This window comes from Harpia harpyja, chromosome 7, assembly GCF_026419915.1.
Source record: "Harpia harpyja isolate bHarHar1 chromosome 7, bHarHar1 primary haplotype, whole genome shotgun sequence".
Classification (NCBI taxonomy): Eukaryota; Metazoa; Chordata; class Aves; order Accipitriformes; family Accipitridae; genus Harpia; species Harpia harpyja.
The window spans coordinates 42,304,261-42,319,822 of NC_068946.1; the positions used below are offsets into that span (position 1 = coordinate 42,304,261).

The window sequence follows — 15,562 nt, forward strand, 5'->3', positions numbered from 1 at the left end:
TGAGGGACTTAGCTTTTAATCTAGCTGAAATGATACCACAACACCTAAGTAGATTGATGTTGCAGCCTGCCAGATTTCAGGTCTTTGACAAGTTGGTGTAATTGAAATTGCTCTACCCAGAAAAAAATAAATAAAGGACAAAGCTGGGGAAGAAGAGCAGAGAAGAGCAGCCATTGCTGACTCTGTTGCTATCAGGAGAGGGAAGACTGAACACAGTAGTGTGTAGATGGGAAGGTCCAAACTCATGAATGAGATGGTCCTATTTCTTTCCTGTTTGCACCTCAACCTGTTCCATCAGCAGCCGCCAATTTTCTAAGGTTCTGGCAGAGATAAAATAGACATGACTTTTTATTCTGAATTCCCCTTGAATCTCTTTTTAATTAAACCTTTCCTTCCCCCCAGGGAAGCTTAATCAAAAAAACAACCCATCAAATTACTGACTTAACATAGGCAGATTCGCTCTAAGCCTTGTTCATTTGCATAGCTGATGACTGTTTCACTTTGTTTTGATCTTCTTGGTCACTTCAATGAATGAAGTGAGGCTATGTGTTATGTGCTGTTTATTCATAATACCTACACTAAGTATGAGCACAAGATTTATTTGCTAGTACATGTAGGAATATTACAGGAAGCAGTTTTCAATCACTCTGACAAAACTACCATGGAGTGGAATAATCATACAGTTGCATTTGGCTTTAAACATACTAGTACTAGCCTCCGACTTTCCCTTTGGTACTCAGCTTCGTACAAGAATAGCCTCAATTAAATAAATGGACTTATTGATTAACGTAGTGCTTTGGAGTGTCATGAATGACTCCCACCTTCTTTCATATATTGACGCTCAAAATTAGGTTATGGACATGGGAAGGAGGGTTTTTCCATCAGCATTATTTTTCTAGTTGAAGAAAATCTACAGGTATACATAGATTGTAGATATTTAAGAACTAAATTTTGCTACCTTCAATATCAGCTTAGTGAGTTTCCAATTTCTTAATTAAGGGCTATTCCAAAAAAGTTTCATTCTTTCAGGGTTGAAGGATTGGTTTACTAGTCCCAGACTAGAACAGTCTGGCTGTTCTCATCAAACTAGCTATTCCCTGTCACCTGTCAGTGACATACTTACAAACACACTGAAGAAGCAGAAGATGTGTTTGCATTTGTATGTAGTCTTCAGAGCTGAGACTTCGCTGATATCATCACTGGCATGAAGAGATCCTCCCACTAGGATGAAAGACCTTGTGCTTCACACTTACTAACACAGAAAACCCATTCCTATCCTGAAGCGGTCTAAATCAATTACCCTTCTCTGTGCATCTCGTGGAAGAGAAGAACAGGCATTTCCAGCTGTGAACTGTTTTTCTCCTGCCTGAACACTGAATTAAGTGCCTGTCTTGGAATTTACAAAGCTTAGCTTGAACATGACTTTATAGATTTGCTCTAAATTTCCTCTAAGCTAAGATTATAGTTTCCCTTAATGTAAGAAATAAAAGAGAATAGCCCTTCTCTTGTGCAGTTCTTTTGGCTATCTCAGGACAGTACTTTATAGTAATATTTAGCTGGTTATTATTCTTCAACTTAACATGAATACACCATCTCCATCACACACTTTTACTTTAGCACCAGTGCAGGCAACTCGGTGAAAACTTACACACTCTTGTAGGGAGATGCAAGTTAGCTCTAGTCCCATGCCATATAGAAATGACTGGAAGGGCACAGGGCTCAAAAAAAGTGTTTTGTTTTCCTGGCTTACAGCCACCCAGCCCATAGCTTTCATATTGAAGACTGCATAATTGTAGGTTTACACAAAGATCCTAAAAGTTGCTGCATACAGACCCCTATGGAAGTCACCAGGGAGGGCCAGCACAATCACAATGGTTTAGAGACTCCATTATTCCTTGATGCAGTCAATACTTTTAAAAGAAGTGTGCTAATAGCATTATTGATTATATTAAGTTACTGCCTAGCATAAGGGCCTCTTTCTCTAACCCCTCTTGTTAGGTGTAAGTCTGTATACACTAGAAGAGATGAACATTTAGCCCTAATGACATAAACCAGGTAAACTCAAGCTCAAAGCAATTAAACATGTTACCTAATGATGCCCAGGAAAACTTTCAAAAAGTCAAGCATCAAACCCAGGCCTTTCAAATTTGAAGATGGTGCGTCTCCCCTAACGCCCACACTTCCATCCTAACACTTAGGGGTTTTATGTTAATTTTCATATGCTCCATTTTTCAGTGCAGCAGAAAAACAGATAATTGCACTTGTAATTGTGGTGTTCCCTTGTAAAATCTGTCAGGTGTTAGAATGCTGACCCCAGCGCCTGTGCTAATTAGATGAAGTTGCAAAAAACCAGGCACTATAAATCAGATGCTACTAAGGCTGAGGAGGGAAGGCTGGAGAGGGTAGGAGGAAAATCTGTTCTGTTATGGCTCTGACTCACTGTCTGCTTGTAATCAGAGAAAGGCTGTCAAATCAGGACTTCCTTATTTAATTCACACAAGTCATTGATGTCCGGACCCAATGACAGAATTGGTGGGGTTTGGATCAAGCCTGTCACAGCAAGTGAAATAACATGTATTTGCGTGAAATGGGATGAGTCATGGTGGTTGATACCTCCTTCCATAAGATAAAGTGGAAAATGACTTATGATTTAGTGAGCAGACCTTTTTTCTATCTGTTCTGCTGACATCTCAAGAAAGTAGGCCACTTCTTTCATATTGGTTGACCTTGCCCAACAAAGCCAACCACAGCTCCTGAGCAAAAGTACAGATGAAAAGCACATCTCCATTTCTTGTCGGAAAACAGTTTGGGCTTTTGCAAACACTCACTGATGAATGTGGGTGTGTAAAGGCGATTGTAATCCAAACTCATAATGATGCAGTAACTTCAACTGCTTCGACTCACGTGCAGCCTCTCTGGAGGAGGCCCCAGGGAACAGTACCAGCTACCAGATGTAGATTTTTAAAAGAGTAGAGTTTATAATTTGCAAACAAATCTAATGTTATAGTTAAAATGTCTAATGTTAGTCATTTTAGGGAAATTTGGAACTCAGGAATGACTGACAATAGTAGTTTTCAGCCTGATTCAGTTCATCCTTTCCTCCCTATAATACTTGTTTCCAGCCTATATGCTTCACATGAATGGCAGAGCCAAACTCTTAAATTCTTTGGTGGCTTTCCTAGAGCACAGAAATCATGTAGTAGCTCTCTACCAGGAAACTGGGCCAGAAAACAAAGGAAATGACTCAATGCATTTCTCCAGAGCAGGGAGATAGGGATGGGGAAAAATGTGGGATTTAATTTTTTCAAATGTATCTATGCAGACTGTTGTACACTGTCATGAGCAACCCCATGTACCTAATGTTACTAACAAAAAGCTAGCTATATGTTTTTCAGGCTGGAACAAGCTTTCATCTGTCTACCCAGGAGCACCAGCAATGTGAGCTTATACCTGCCTGGAAGAAAGACAACCAGGAATACCCTTGGACTATCAGCTTTTCAGAGCATTTAAAAAGTTTTCTGTAATGCTTGTGAAAATTTATTACCACAATGTAATATGTAACATGTAACTATGTGTTATAGTGTCTAGTATTCACCTCAACTCAACAGAACAGGAGGACCCAGGAAACAGAACAACTGTTGGTAAAAAATGTGAAGAAGAATGCAAAAGGGTGTGCAACTTCAACTTATATTGTCAATAAGTTGGATACAGGGTAGGCAAAGAATATGACAGAAGAGCAGGCCAATGCACTTTCATATGATGTACTCAAAAGGAGCAGCAACCATCAGGAAAATGAATAGTTCTTCATACTGACAGGTACAAACACATCTTGTATTGCGTACATTGCCAGACAGGTTTTAAGGAAAATAAACTTCACAGGAGAACAATAACAAGGATTTACACACTGGATGAACTGACTTCTGAGGAAAAGATGATCTGAAATTCAAGTACAAGTCATTCCTTTCACTTTCAGGAAGTTTAGACCAGGTCCTAGATGAACTGAGTCTGCACAAGAATTCAGTGAATAACTGTCCAAGAATAATGAGAATTAATATTACATATAAGATGAGCTCTGCACTTAAGAAGCAGAGCTGGGAAAAGGGAATTTGATAATCTATAAATATTTGAATGCTGCAAGCTACATCTGATTGAAATTCATCAAATTTTCATTTTCTTTTCCAAACAAACAGTCTCTGTGAAAAATGCCATAGATGTTTAATCTTGCTAGGGGTTGCTGAAAGAGGTTCTTCCTCTAAAATTAAAATGCAAACTGTTTTGATACAAAATTAAAAAATAATAAAACAACACAAACCAACCCCTCCGAATTTTGGGGGGGCAGGTAGGGGCACTGTCCTCTCTGTGTAAGGTTTCTCTTCTCCCTTCTCTCTGATGCTCTGTTTAGTATCCACATAAGCAGTTGCACCAAGGGTAGGGCAGCCTATGGGTAAAGCGCCCACCTAGAATCCAATACATCCAAGTTCATATTCTATTTTTTCAGAGACTTCCTAGGTAGCTTTAGACAAAACACTTTATCTCGTCTGAAGCACCAGCCTCTGTAGAGGCGCCGATGCTCCCCCTCCTGCTGACATGACTGTCCAGGAGCAGCCTGGTAGATGCCCACCAGGATTATCTGAGTACTCAGCACCCTGCATGTTCCAGAGCATGTGCTCTTGAGACAAGGGGAGTCAAAAGAATCTCAGCAGACATAATAAAGGGGGGTGAAAGATGATGTTTAGCACTTATTTACGCTTATAGGCGGATTGTGAATATGTAACACTTGACTGTATAAACTTGAAGCGAACTGCCGAGTTGGGCGCACACAACTTTGGTGGGACTACCCCCTGTGCTGCCCAGCGCTGAATGAACATACCTACTTTACAATCTCACTGATTGTGGAGTCTGTTTCTTCATGTCACTCTGGCTAGGAGAGGTTCACTGTGGGCATCTTCACAGACAAGTAGAGACCATGAGAAGACCATGAACCCTTACTGCTACTAAAAAGCCACTATCATTACCCATAGAGGGAGTTTCCCCAGGATTATTTAGAATAGCAGGTGCACTACAAGTGCTCCCAAGGCCAGGTTTAGAGGACCATATCCTGTGAACAGAAGCTCCCTCTCCATTTTGCTTGCTATTTCTGTTGGGTTTAACCTACCCTCTGCACTGTGGAGAATGAGTGCTCCTGAGCTCATTATCCTGTGGGGCAGGCATTTCTCATAATCTATTAAATATTTAGACCTTCATATAGCAAGTAATGCTGCTAACTTGTTTGACTTAAATTATACCCCACTGGTAAATCAAATTAGAGAAGACTTGAGTAAATCTACCTTTTAAAACAAAAGCTGATTCTCTCCATGTTCAGCCATTTGTGGGATTAACTTTTTTAATGGGTTCTTATGTGCACAGTGTTTTTGTTTTCATGGATACTAGAAGAGGATGAATTATTCATCAGGGGAAAAAAATCTACAACACGCATTTTCATAGCATATTTAGTCCCTTTTGTCCTATTCATAAATCAATCCTGATTACTACAAATGAATGTGTTACTCTTAACGGTTCACTGATGACTCACTTGGACCATTAATTCAGACCTCCTCACTGAGTGCATTAGGAAGCTGCCACTAGGAATGGGAAATTGGGAGAAGATCCTTTGTAACCTCCCCTCTTTCCCTACAAAGAACAGACTCCATCTCCTGGTTCTTTCCTTATGTATAACTTTATAGACACACCACGTATCCTCCAGTAAAAAAATGCCATTTCCCCTCCTGCTCCAGTGATAAATTTGAATGGAGGGAAGGAGGAACATGGCTTTATTAATGTTCAGTAGGTTGTTTTTATGACCTAGAAGGAGGACAGACAGAGAGCAATGGCTCATAGTATCTACATCAGAAGTGGGGGCAATTTAGGCTCAAACATATAGAGACATCACTGAACTAATATGGCAATGACTACTGCTATGTCACTGGTGACATAGATCACAAGGTATTTGTCTCTGTTCCTGGACTGCTGACGAGCTGTCATCAGTGAAGAACCATTGTCATCGAGGAACAATGCCTCACCATTTAGAGCAGAAGTAAATGGAACTTGCCAATTCTTATCCAGGCAGTACAGCATTTATCAACTCCTTATGGCCCAGCTGGGAACAAAGAGAGGATTCTACCCATTTGAAAATTATTATTATTATTTACTACTATATTGGCAACACAGTGCACTGAATAGTTTTAGAAGAAAAATTTATGCTCCAGAATTCCTAAGGGCCAACACTCAATCATTCTCAATACACACAATAAAACAGAGAATGAAAACACATTTATTTCCTTTCCAGTCCAATTGCTACTGTGCCACAATGGTTAGTATTGAATACCATTCTGTTTCATGTGTTGGAGCTCTATGCTAAACTCTTAATTACCAATATCAAAAGGGAAGCATTCCCCAGAATGATACCATAGTTATTCTTTGCAGTTTGCGCTGCTGTGGTTGTTGCTGAATATCTTTTGAGTATTTCTGGGTCCCGGACTGAAAGAAGTGCAGTATGTCCCACTGCAACTCTATGCTCTTTTATCCCATAAAGATCTCACAGATCCCAGGCAATTAACAGTTTGGAAAAGAGTACATTCACACCGGCCACTAAAAAGCTTTTATAGTCTAGAATGTCATTGAATGAGCAATTACAAAGTTAGCTTTTTCTTGTTATTGCTCTTAAGAATCCATATAACAGTGATGCTCATTAAGAATACCCTTTAACCTCAAATTTGGAGTTGTGTTGTCCAGCATGGAAACAGTGTTGGCATGTTATAAGCTAATCACTGGTGTAATGTGTCTGATGTTGACTATGACAGGAGGGAGTCACAGAGACTCTTCCCAGCAAACCTCCAGCACCTACATTCAACTCATCGATAAGACAGCCTCTATAGTCAGGAATTGGGACTTCCCTGGCCCAATACAAGCACACCAACACAATCCCAGAGCTGAAACAACCCCCAGATCTTGAATCACAGTGATTTTGATGAATGTTTCTTTAAATTTAGTTACTTAAGTAATCACCATTCATGACAAAACAGAATTTGTTGAGCTGCTGTTATCCAAAGCCAGTTTCAATTAGACTCAAACTGAGGGAAAAATCTACTAGTTCACTTAAAAACACATTTACACCCTGGTTCACTAGAAACTTCCTCCCATCCGCAACACCCTCTGGTTTGGCATGTGCATAGGATGAGGACAAAAGTTATGCTGGTATGCTGCCACTGATACAGAAGGAGACTAAGGCACTAGTGCCGCTTTTGCCATGTGAATCATTTCTTGACATTTCTTTCTAACGCTAAAGCCTTCTTCTCAACCAGGGAACAGTCTCCAAATAGATATATAGTGTCTGAAAAAGAGTAGAATAAGCATCTCTCTTCCAAAATTATTTCCACAGACAACTTCTGCCATGGAAGAAAGAAACCTTTTTATGACAGATGTCCACGAACTCATCACATCCTGCTGCCCTGTCTGTAGCACACTTCCAGTATTTGGGGTTATTCAATGCCTGTGCAGGTTGAGACCTCTGGAGCTGCACTAGAGACTGAGAGGTTGAACACTGGTGAGTTCTTTATTATGGTAGAGAAACACTGGATAAAACAAAAGCTACCATTACTTAGAAGACCACTTTTGTCTCTCTGAGATCTGTGTCTTATTTTCAGTTAAAGTACTGCAATTGTACATTCAAAAAATCAGCTCTGCAGGCTTTTAATTCACAGGTTACAAAATACAATAATTGAACCAACCATTTAGTATTCTAAATAGGTAGGTTCATACAGACTTCCGCTGCTTTATTCAGAACCTGCGTTGATAATCTCTGAGCACAAACTTCTGTATAAAATGGACCAAGTTATCTGAGTTCTAGCATGTGTTTGTATAAATGTGGAGAAAGACCTAGTATCACGCAGAGGCAAAACACAGCCAGAAAAATGGGTTTTCCTCTCCTGGAATACAGATCAGGCAAGATCCTTCATGACATTTACAAATGGCTTCATGCTCTCTCTTTTACTAAGTTACTTTCCTTTATTTTTTGAGCAAATACCAGATAAAATCCAAATTATTTTCTGCATATCTATTTAGAAGAGCAGTAAGATCACCACACTATGAACTACCAGGGTTTTTTTTAACTGCTTAAGAGAGTGGATAATTAAAAATAAATAAATCAATGTTTTGGCATCTCTTTTTTTCCTCTAGATTCTATATTGCATTGTTTTCATCATTTTAAACATCATCAGTTGCACTGATCCAGTGAACAGATGGCATTATCAGCCCACAAGAATCTGCACAGGGCAATTAGAAAATTCAGAGACAAGATTAATACAAGGAAATTAATTATCAATTATATCAGTCCAGCACTGCGTACAAAAATTTTCTTGTTTTCCTCTGACTCTACAGAGACATGCTAATAGGTCTACTGATGCTTCCTGCTTTACCAAGTGATGCAGTCAAAACCTTCAAAAATTGCCTATAATTTTAAACCTTTATTACATCAGGTTTATACTATTCTCTTCCCCTTTTTCTTGGTTTCAGTAGAGGGAGCTTAGTTAAGAACAGAAAAAAAAAAAAAAACAACGGTCCGTGTCTCTTAAAGACAACTTACTGAGAGCAGAAAGAAAATGTTCATGCAGATCTAATGATTCTTTTCTCTCTTGCACCCTTCCTTTCTGTGCAGATCCAGAACCACATCCTACAGACGATGCAAATGTGGCCTTTGTAAGTAAGACAGCAGCAGTTTGAAAAAGTGAATGCTACAGGACCAGAATACCTTTTCCCCTATTCTGGGGGTGCAAAAAACCCAGTAAAGTCCTTTATTTAAAAAAAAAGCACAGCAGGTTACCTGGTGCCCTGTATAGACAGCCCACTCCCTTGAACACTTGGTAGGGCTCCAGAGGCTGATAGGCTAAGGAAAAGCAGATGCATATAGAGAGTTTCGGTCATGTTTGATGCTGGCAGATATACCTGCAGTTCTGTGTTTCTCCTATTCTCATCTCTTTCAGAGTGGGGAGGAGGGTAAGACAGTAAATCAAGTTTGCCAAGTGAGCTGAAACCTATCACATCTATAGAAAATGCATTTTGGGGGCTAAAAATAAATAAATGCCATCCCACACTCCCACTGCCTTTGGATTTTTATTCATTTCAGTATTCAGCTATCTTAATGCCACTTGCTTCAAATAGCAGCAGAGAAAGGGGAGGGAGGGGAAGAGGAAACGGGGAGTAATCCACAGATTTAGAAACGATTACATATAGCAGGGCAAATATGAATATGATCTAACAACAGAGCACAGGACAGGACCGCACCATATGGGATCAACTCAATTGACCCCAAAGGACTTATTTTAGATACTTAAGTGTACAATCAATGTGAGAATCTATCTCCAGGCTTGCTTATGATACGCTGCCTCAGTTTCCCATTGGTAAAAGAATGATTACAGTGATTAAAAAACATTCACCAGTCCTACACTCACTGGGGTGCTGGCAGAAGCCTGTACATGCCATGTGCTGGGAGAGCTTCACAAGTGTGTTGTTCTACCCAGAATCACCATATTTTCCACTTGAAGTCTATACTTTGTGCAAATGTACCAAGCACATTTGAAAACAATTTGTTCTTGCTGTTAATTTATACAAAAAATCCTGCTGCATTTGCATGACATTAAGAGCAAAAAAAAGAAAAAAAAAAAGAAAAAGTCCAAGCAGACAATGTATTTGATACTGAGACGATAATAACCCTGGATAGATTCCTGTGGGCTGGCGATGCCATCTGCCTAGTGGATGCAGAATCCAAAGACCATTGTAGTCTGTGGAAAGACTGTCTTTAAGACTGATTCAAAGCCGAGGAGTGCTAGCTGAGTCAAACTGACTGAAAACTAGATAATGACAGACGTGCAAGAGAGGCATTCATCAGCAGTAGGTCATTCACAGCCTTTCTCTCAGGAAATCTCATTATTCTGTACCATTTCTTCGTTGTTGCATCTGAAGGCATGAAAAAGCTAACATTTGTATATGTTTTTCTCCCTGTATGGAACTACAAGGAGGAAAGCCTGTCTGAATACTAGGCTTTTGTAAAGAATACTTAAGTACTGGAGCCAGAGGAAAAGCCAGAAACGCGTGTCTGATCCCCTTTACTCAGGCTGCAAGCAAATGAGCCGCAAACTGAGATCAGATGATCAATATTCTACCTATTTCAGCAGATCTCTTCAAAACTTAGCATTTCTGACCACACGGATAGAAAGGTCACTGTTAGAGAGACCTCTTGCCTTTACCACTCTTGACCCGACACGTCTCATTCGTGCTGTTACAAGTCCCAAATATACCCACTGATCTTGATGGTCTCAAGTATCCAGAGTCAAATATTCTCCTGTAAGTTTTCACTTACACTTGTCGGACTCCTGCACAGTTACCATCAATTTAGATCACTGCAGAGGAAGACTAAAACCACCGTGAACACTTTTGGTGCCTAAAAAATAAGTCTCCTTGTCCAAGAAAATGTATGTTTTCTTCACTTTTTTTTCTATTTCAAAATGAATAGAAAGACACACACCACCTACCCTTTAAGTGAATAGAATTATTAAAGACAGTTTCCCATAAGGCCACATCTAAATCTGCTGCAGAGTAGTGGACCATACATTGACCCTATATTTCAATAAGAAGTTCAATAGGAGATCTGATTGTACCACACATTAAATTTCTGCAGCTTCAACTGATGGTTATGACTGGGTTTAAGTGAAAGGTTTGAAAGTCTCATGATCAGGTAATAATTGCTACTGAACTGGGATAACAAATGCCAGTCATTCTGTGGGAGGAAGAGGAGGCTGTGTTCGGGAAGGGAAACATGTAATGATTTCTGAGAATAACTGTTGCAACGGGAGTTAGAAGGTGCCACCTCTCCAGGAGGTGTTTTGATCTGCTACATCTTTCTGGCCATGTGAGAAAAATTCAGTCAAGAAAGATATAAATAAGAGGGAGGGGGCCGTAATGTGTAAGATAACAATAGGAAAAATTTCCAAGATACATGACACCAAACCAGGTGGAGGATGACTAACCAGGAACGCTCCTGCAATTCTTTTCTGCAGCTGCAGACTAGCCCTGAACTGCTATGTCAAAGTGTTTGGGGAAAACATAAGTTCATTTCTCTTTTCCTATTTTCACTATTCCCGCCCCCCTCCAACTTTAAAAAGGAAAAAGAAAAAAGAGAAAAAAAATTGCGCTCAACAACTGGAAATCTAGACTTACCAAAGCTACTAATGTTTCCAGATCACAGAATATGCTGCTAAAGGGCAACTAATTTGTTACATAACGGGCAAAGCTTTGTGTCTCCTTGTCTACCTGATAAATGTAGAAGTTGCTGTTCCCCCAGATATCATGTGCAACACATTTCCAAAGTTACGTACATGGCTATTCATTCATTTTCTAGTAATTAGTACCCTGGGGAGAAATCCTATTGCCACTCTATTTACCTAATGTAATAAATTATTGGAAAAAGCAAAGTGGGAGGAATTTCTTATGTTTTACTAGCATTTGGTAATTTTGATCTTTCTGATGATGTCTACTGACCCCTAGCCTGTAGCCGTGTTTCAAAGCAGTTTCTTTAGCAATTCTTTGTTTAATTAAAAACTATTACCAAAGAGGAAATTGGAATCAAATATCTCAGTGGTGGGGAAGATTTTGACTTACTCAGGATTTTTACTTTACAGAAACTAAATAAGTGAGCGGAGAATCATTTTTAAGAGTTTCCTAATTTAGAAGCAAGGAAAAAAACCAAATTAGATCAATGCCATGTTAGGTATTAGGAAGAAAGCTAAATAAGTTGCATTCTTCCTCCCAGAAGCATACTCCTTTTCCACTGTAAATGCTGCCTCCAGTTCTGTTCTAGTTCGCAAAACCTATCAGAAACAAGCCCATTGAAGCCATTGTAAATATACCAGTGTAGGCCCCTGGGTGCGATTCCTTTGGCCAAAGTGTTCAAATTGAGGAAGGCACAGAAGAACGGTTTTCCATTTGCACTTTGGCTTTCAAGTAGAAGCACCTCAGCTCCTGACAGTGGCCCATGCTGAAGCTTCCCATTTGCGGAATTTGGTAACTTCTTTTGGAAAGTTTACGGTGTTCCTGGGAGCTCAGTAATCCTTAAAAGCAATGGCACTTTTATGTAGCTATTTAAATATACTTCAGGATACTACTTACAGGCACATAACATTCAGTATTTTTGCCCATATGTAAGCTTTCTTGGCCCAAAAGTGAGGAAGGGAGCACAGCTGCCCTGAGCTCTGACGTACAGAGATGATTTATTTAAGACGGTGATGAATTTTCATACTGCATGCGATTATTGAGGTCCGTGTGCGCACACAGATATTTTCACATGCGAATCTAACGAGGTTTCTAGGGAACTTGTAGCTATTACAGATTCACAGGCTCCTTCACTCAGCTCCTGGGAAAGCACTCACAGCTGATTCCATGCTAATTCATTGCTCAATGAATAAGTAAAATCTGTACAGTATAATAAAACCATTGATCATTATGCTTTAAAAAGATTGACTCCTAAATATTTAGGAAGCAGTGTGTATTCAATGGAAATGTTTATTGGCACTGGGAAATTAAACTGTCACCCGTGAAATAGTAAAACTCATTAATGCAGAGTTTCTTTTTAAGTGTTAGGAATTAACTTTATGACTGCATCAGTAATGGCAAGCCTCAGCCTTAAATCGCCTGCCATTTAGTATTCGTGAACATTATTAAAACATATTAACCGTAATTTAATTGACTGAAAATTAAAAAAGGGGAAAGGGAAAAAAAGAAGGAAAAAGCAAGCAGCTCACCGCCTGCAGCACGGCAGCTCCCTTGGAAGCGTCACCGAGCGGGGAGGAGGGGAAGGCAGCGCCGGCCGCGCACCGCACCCGCGGCCGTCGGGCCGGGCCGGGCCGGGCCGTGCCGGGCAGGACGGGGAGGCCGCCCCGCGCCGCCGGCGGGGCAACAGCGCCCTCTAGCGTCCGCCGCGCCCCGGCGGGGCCCCCGCCCGCCCAGCTCCGCCCGACGGGCCGCGTCCGCGGGGGAGGCCGCGCACGGCGGGGCCCCGCTCCCGCTCCCTGCGGCATCGGCCGCCCCCTCCCCTGCCCCTGCTCTCCCCGGGCGGGGGGGGGGGGGGGGGGGGCACGCCACGGAGCACGTCCTCCTCCGGGCTCCAGGGCCCGCCAGCGCCGAAGGTCCCCGGCCGCACCGCCGCGCCCGCCGAAGCGCCCGGAGAGCCGCCGCCGCCGCCGGTGCCCGCCCGCCGAGGCATCGCAAAGCCCAGCGGCGAGGGAGGCTCCTGCCTGCGGGGACGGACCCCGCCGGCACCGCCCGTAGGGCCGGCGGCAATACGTGGGAAACTTCGGAGGGCATCTCCCAGGCAGAGGGAGCGAACGGCGATTTCCCACCCGGGGTGCTGCGGGGGGGGTGGGGGGAAGCGGGGACAGCGAGCACGCCCCGGGACCCAGCCGCGCCCGTGGGAACCGACGGCACCCGCCGAGCCGGGGGAAGATCCCCGGTGCCACCAGCGCTGCTCCGCCGGGCCGGAGCCAGGCTGCTCCCGCAAAATCCGGGCACTCCCTGCCCGATGCGGGCAGGACCGGCCCCTTCCAGCGCGGCAGGCGGAGGCGCCCGGCTCCGGCTCGGCCGGCGGCGCGCCGCTGAGGCAGGGCGAGCAGCAGCGACACCGGTCCCCAAAAAATGCGGCCAGCGGAAGGACAGAAAACCGTGAGGGAAGACCGGCGAGCGGCTCGTCGCAGGCTCTAGCGGCTCCCGTTCACTTCCACGTCCACACCGGCGGGACGGTGGCGAGCGATCCCTCCATCTGGCCGCAACTTTGCGTTTCTAAGCTCCACGAGCAAACCGGAGCCGGGCTAACTTTCTTAGAGGTCACGTTGCAATAACCCCCTTTTTCAGGGAGTTTTTTCTCCGTCTCTTCCTCCCCCCCCCGCCCCCGCCCCAACCCCAGGCAACTCCTCGCGCTCCCGCTACTCACAATTTGTTGCAGTTAATCCCAGGTGCCCAAAACTGAAGAGCAGCAGCGTGAAGCCCCCGAGGGCTCGGGAATCCATGTTCAGCCCCGGAGGGGGAAGCCAGCCGCCCGCCTGTCTCCCCCGGTCCCGGTCTCCGAGCGCCTCTCAGCCTGTGTGCGCTCCCTCTTCCTCCGCTCATTTACTCCATCCAGCATCCAGGCACTCCGGGTGAAGGGGGAGCCGGAGCCGGGGTCGGGGTCGGCCGAGGGACCCTCCTCCGCGGCCCTTGGCGGAGCCGCCCCAAAAGCCGGCGGCAGCGCCCGAGCCGAGCCCGCTCCCCCGGCCGCTGCCGCGGAAATTCACCTTGCGAGCTGCGGCTGGGAAGCAGCAGCCGGGCGCTGGGCACCTCCTTATAGGCGAGAGCCGCGCTGCACTCCACCTCCTCCCAGCCCCCTGGAAGTCACTCCTCCTCGCCTTCCAGGGAGGATCCTTATTGCAATCTTCATGCGTTGTTGATAAGCATCAGAGTCACGGAGTAAATCAGATGCCTGGAGCAAAAGAAAGAAAATAAAAAAAAATCTTCCGGTTTTTTTTCCTTTTTTTTTTTTTTTTTTTTTCCCCCTTTCCGCCTCCTTTGGGTACCGCTGTGGCTGGAACATTTTAAAGAGCCCCCAGCTCAGTTGTTTGTTTGCTTAGAAATACATGTTATATACACATACATAAAATATCCATGTATATCCCGGCATATACAGTGCCTACACAGCCCGACGAGCCCCAGTCCCGCTCCCGGGGCTGAGCCTCCCCCCCCGAGGGAGCGGGGATGGAGCTTCGGACGGGGCTGATGCTTGACTCGCTCTCCCGTCGCGGCTGGTCCAGAGCCTCCCCGCCTAGCCCTCCCGGAAGGCGAGCGGAGGTGGCCCCGGGGCTCCCAGCAGAGCCGCGGGCAGCTGTCGTTCGTGCCCCCCCCCGCCCGAAGAGGAAGGCGGCCCCCGGCGTGGCGGACCGGACCAGACCCACACCCAAGGGCTGCAACTCCCTCCCGGGTGGCAAGGGTGATGCTTGACAAAACCGGATTTCATGACTGCTGGATTGAGTACCCGACTGCTCAGCAGCTGAACAGGCCGGGATTATCTTCCAGAGGGGGGGTACAGGAAAGCAGAGTTTGCAGAGCATCTTGCCTTCTCCTGGCGGTCTGTGCGCAGGCAGCTGGAACTCTGAGCTGGCACCTTGCGCCCTGCCCAGCCGCCTCCCTGCACTCCTGCACACACAGGAGGTAAACGTCCTTTCAGGAACTCCAGCTTAATCACTGCTGAGATCTAACCTTGTTGCTTTGCTGCGGCGTCACCCCACATCAATAGAGTGCTGCATCAAAGTCAGGTCAAAATTGCATTAGTGATTCCACTGTAATCTGCAAGGAGAGTGTGTTTGGACCGCTAAACTCTTTGTGGGGGGAAAGTCGTTGGTCCTCAGCCATAATCCCTCACAATGGCGGGGAGTAATCAGGAGAAATAGACTGCTGACCAAAGCCATCCTGACTTGCCAATGGCGAGCGGAGGTTTAAATTGCTGGCA

At 44.3% G+C, this 15,562-nt stretch overlaps 1 protein-coding gene across 3 annotated transcripts in view; it reads right to left on the reverse strand.

The window, feature by feature from the left end:
• CNTNAP5 (contactin associated protein family member 5) overlaps positions 1-14,356 on the reverse strand; it is a 316,013-nt gene extending 301,657 nt beyond the window's left edge. For all 3 annotated transcript variants that reach the window (XM_052792720.1, XM_052792721.1, XM_052792719.1), the window contains exon 1: positions 14,015-14,356. In XM_052792720.1, coding sequence (XP_052648680.1) covers positions 14,015-14,090 — 76 coding nt within the window. In that variant the 5' untranslated portion in view covers positions 14,091-14,356. The remainder of the gene's footprint in view (positions 1-14,014) is intronic.
• Positions 14,357-15,562: the final 1,206 nt, after the last annotated feature.